The sequence below is a fragment of the Oratosquilla oratoria genome, chromosome 3, assembly GCF_046742065.1.
Source record: "Oratosquilla oratoria isolate Oo_2021 chromosome 3, ASM4674206v1, whole genome shotgun sequence".
NCBI lineage: Eukaryota > Metazoa > Arthropoda > Malacostraca > Stomatopoda > Squillidae > Oratosquilla > Oratosquilla oratoria.
In genome coordinates this window covers 5,064,521-5,068,469 of record NC_134779.1, presented here as the reverse complement: position 1 = coordinate 5,068,469, position 3,949 = coordinate 5,064,521, and the positions used below count along the sequence as shown (strand labels likewise).

Sequence of the window (3,949 nt, the reverse complement as noted above, 5' to 3'; positions counted from 1 at the left end):
GAAAGCGCAGAGCTCATATGTAGCTTGATCTATGGGAAATTATATGGTTGCTTTGCACACACACACACACACACACACACACACACACACACACACACACACACACACACACACACACACACACACACACACACACACACACACACACACACACACACACACACGCACGCACGCACACACACACACACATACATACATACATACATACACGACTCGGTGGCGTGGTTGATAGAGTACTGGACTGCCAGTACGGAGGTGCGGCAGTACCTGGTTCGAATCCTGCCTAGGGCCGAAATTATTTCGGTATCGCTGCGCTTCGGGTCGTTACTCCGACTCTCGTGGGCGGGGAGTTGTGTGTGTGTGTGTGTGTGTGTGTGTGTGTGTGTGTGTGTGTGTGTGTGTGTGTGTGTGTGTGTGTGTGTAAGGTCATAGCATTACCCATAGATCGGACATACGAGCTCTGAGCTCTCTTCCTGGAGGGAAATAGCTGTCGATCACGAGTCCAACACGTGATCCAAAGACCAAAGTGAATACACACGCGCACACACGCGTACATACACGTGTAAACACCCACCCACACACACACACACACGCTCACACACGCGTACACACACACACGCACAAACACGCACACAAGCATACATACACACACACATATAAAAAATACATACATACATACATGCATGCATGCATGCATACATACATGCATACATACACATGCATACACACATAAATATATACATACATACATACATATAATTTCTGTTCTTCCATCTTAGTTGAAGATACCTTCTGTGTTCCTCTTGCGTGCCTCTTGAATCATTTCTTATTGTTAAGTGCTCCTATGAAATCATTCATGTAGTTTCAGCTCCATCTGGCGCATGGAGTTTTCTACTCTTTAATTCTTATAGATCAGGGGCGGCCAACCTTTTCAGAGTGAGGGCCAGATGTGACTTTTGGAAGGAGGCCGCAGGCCGGAGTGAAAGACAAAATCCCCAGAATTACTCTATTTTGTACAATACATTGAATACAATGAATAAATTATACAAGAATTGCATTGAACACCCTACAAATCAATGAGACTGCTGGTGCTGTTTGCCATGAAGAAGTATTTCCATGTCTGGCTCGATGGTTGAGGTAGACAACAGAAGAATGTCATTGAGGTGGCGGTCTGAGAGTTGGGAGCGAAGATGAGACTTCGTGTACTTCATTTTGGAGAAGAGCTGTTCGCAACAGTAGGTGCTGCCGAACATGGCCACAATGCGTTGAAAATGCGCAATATATTTTTGAAAATTGTTAGAAGGAAGGACGATGGCGCGGAAGAAGGACAACGGAGAAGAGGTGCGGAACTTCGCCTTCATTTCATCGTTGCACTGAAGCTCCACCAACTCCATCTGCAGGAAGGCAGGGGCATCTTCCACGGGGAAGTCAAAGGGAGCAGTGAAAAAGCTTGAAGTCCGCAGCCAGCACCCTGACTCCTGCAAAACGGGAAGCAAATTCCTCACGCAGAGAGGTGACGACACTAACGCGAGTGTCCAGGTCCACGTCGTTAGGGGCACAAGCAGCAAGGCGAGGAAAATGCACCAACTAACCAGAATCCAATTGAGCCTCCCACAAGCGCAGCTTAACCTCGAAGGCAGTGACGTGCGCGTACATGTCTGCCGCGAGAATATATTTGCCTTGCAGCATCATGTTGAGGGCGTTCAGGTACGCCGTGATGCTCATGAGCAGGGCAAGGCGAGCCAGCCACCGCGGATCAGAGAATTGATCAGCGTGAGGAAGGTACTTCTGACGTAGCAAGGTGGCAATCTCCTGCTGTAGGTCACACAAACTAGACAGCATGGCCCCACGACTCAGCCAGAAGTAGAGCAGGTCATTGTAGTGCACGTTCACCTCGTCCATCAGTACCTGGAATTGACGGTGGTTAAGGCTGCGGGAGAGGATGGAGTTCGCGACCTTCACCACGACAGACATGACATCAACGAGGTTGGCAGACTTGGCGCACAGGGACTCTTGGTGGATGATGTAGTGCATCAAGTTAATGGGCTGAATGTATACGGTGGCTTCACAGTGGCGCACTAGCAGCGAAGCGGTGCCCTTCTTCTCTCCAACCATCGGCGGGGCACCGTCGGTCGTCACGCACACAAGACGGGAGAGGTTCAGGGAGTGCTGATCAACACACTGAAGCACGGCATGGCAGATGTCTTGCCCAGTGGTGGTGCCGCGCAGCGGGACAAGCTGGAGGAATTCTTCACACACCTGGAGGTCAGCGGTGACGCCGCGGATGAAAACGACCAGCTGGGCTGTCCTTTGTGTCGGTGCTCTCATCCAGATCAAGGGAAAAGGCGACGGAGTTTGAGCTGCGTGTTTTGAGTGAGTCGTGCACGTTGTCCGACATATCCTCGATGCGAAGTCGAATGGTGCGGGACGAAAGGCTCACGCTCTCAAAGACAGAACGCTGCTCTGGACAGACGGAGTCCACTACAACGAGGAGGTAATTCTTGATGAAGTCCCCGTCCGCGAATGGCTTCATTCGGCAAACAAGGATGCTGGAGACTTCATAACTGGCGCGCGTCACCTTTTCGGCCTCAGCATTCTACTTGCGGAAGAGCGAAGTTTGTTTCTGCAGGTTGCCTATTAGTCTAACGATGGCGTCCTTCCTCTCGGCGGTAGACATCGACGCAAAGTTTGACGATCGGTGCTCTGTCTCCCAATGGCGGCGCACGTTGTACTCTTTTAGGACAGCCACAGTCTTCAAGCATATGAGGCACTGGGTCTGTCCAAAGGGCTCGATGAAGAAGTACTTCTCCCACTCATGGTTGAAGGTCCGATGCTCGAGGTCCACTTTCCTCTTTTTAACACGCTGGGTCGTAGACATGATGAGCCGAAAAGGAAGAAAATGAGGTATATCAACAATGAATAAGCAAAATAATGGTCTATTGATTGTAAATGTACGTCATCTAATTTAAATATAATTAATTAGTAGCTACATAATTTTAGTAGTTGTAGTTTATTCTTTGTAAGAAATAACTGTAATTGATCTGTACTGACCAAAAAGGTTATGTACCTTATATCAACGTGAAAGTCTAACGGACACTGACCGCTGGCGTCTGGCTGCTCTGGCAGTGGCAGGATGACCGTGCAGTGAGGGGCAGAGTTGCCAAAACAGTATCTGCCAGCGGATGTCGTTTGGCACATTTTAATTACATTGTTTTAATTACATGATTGTCCGGCCTGAACGATAAACTGAAGACACCGTCCAATATATCACACAGAAGGTTTGTGAAAATTTGAGAAGTTGACAAATGACGACCTGAACTGGATTTGAAGTTTGAATTTGATAATACACGGTTGGCGAGTGATGAATATGACATTTGACTTTGAACTCGATTTGAAGAATGAAATTTGACGATTGCTGATGACAGAATATTCTCAAGAACGATAATGTTGAAAGTTGACTTTATAAATCCAACATTTCCAACAACTGCCGAGTGTATTTTTTTTCCGAACCTTCGATCTCTTCCAGTGAAGCCAGTTTGGTTTGTGAGACAAGACAATCATGCTTAATAAATATAGTTATTTCGTTGACTGTATCTAATTAAACATTCAAATTTTAACATTTCATATTCAAATAAATTTGCGTTTGCAATTTTGAAACTCCCCATTAAAAGTTGAGCAGAATTTAGTGTAAACTTTGGCTTTTCTAGTACTTTGCAAATCTGATCTAGCTTAAATTTCTACATACTACTACTACTCCATATTATTACTGTTTTCATAAGTGTTTTATTTTCGTACTACTACTACTACTACTAGTATTATTACTACTACTACTGCTACTACTACTACTACAACAACTACTACTAACAAAATATAAAGTAATTCAATGATTAAATCTATTTATTTGAAAACATAATATTTATTGGAATTTTTTCTTTCCTCTTGCTGGGAG

The 3,949-nt window shown here is 45.8% G+C and overlaps 1 protein-coding gene across 1 annotated transcript; it reads right to left on the bottom strand.

Moving 5' to 3' along the window:
* Window positions 1–1,073: 1,073 nt before the first annotated feature.
* LOC143041362 (general transcription factor II-I repeat domain-containing protein 2B-like) lies at window positions 1,074–2,328 on the bottom strand. Its single transcript, XM_076213196.1, has 2 exons — window positions 1,593–2,328; window positions 1,074–1,414 (listed from the first exon to the last, which is right to left on the bottom strand). The coding sequence occupies exons 1-2, from the start codon at window positions 2,326–2,328 to the stop codon at window positions 1,074–1,076; spliced, it is 1,077 nt and encodes a 358-aa protein (XP_076069311.1).
* Between the last annotated feature and the right edge of the window lie 1,621 nt (window positions 2,329–3,949).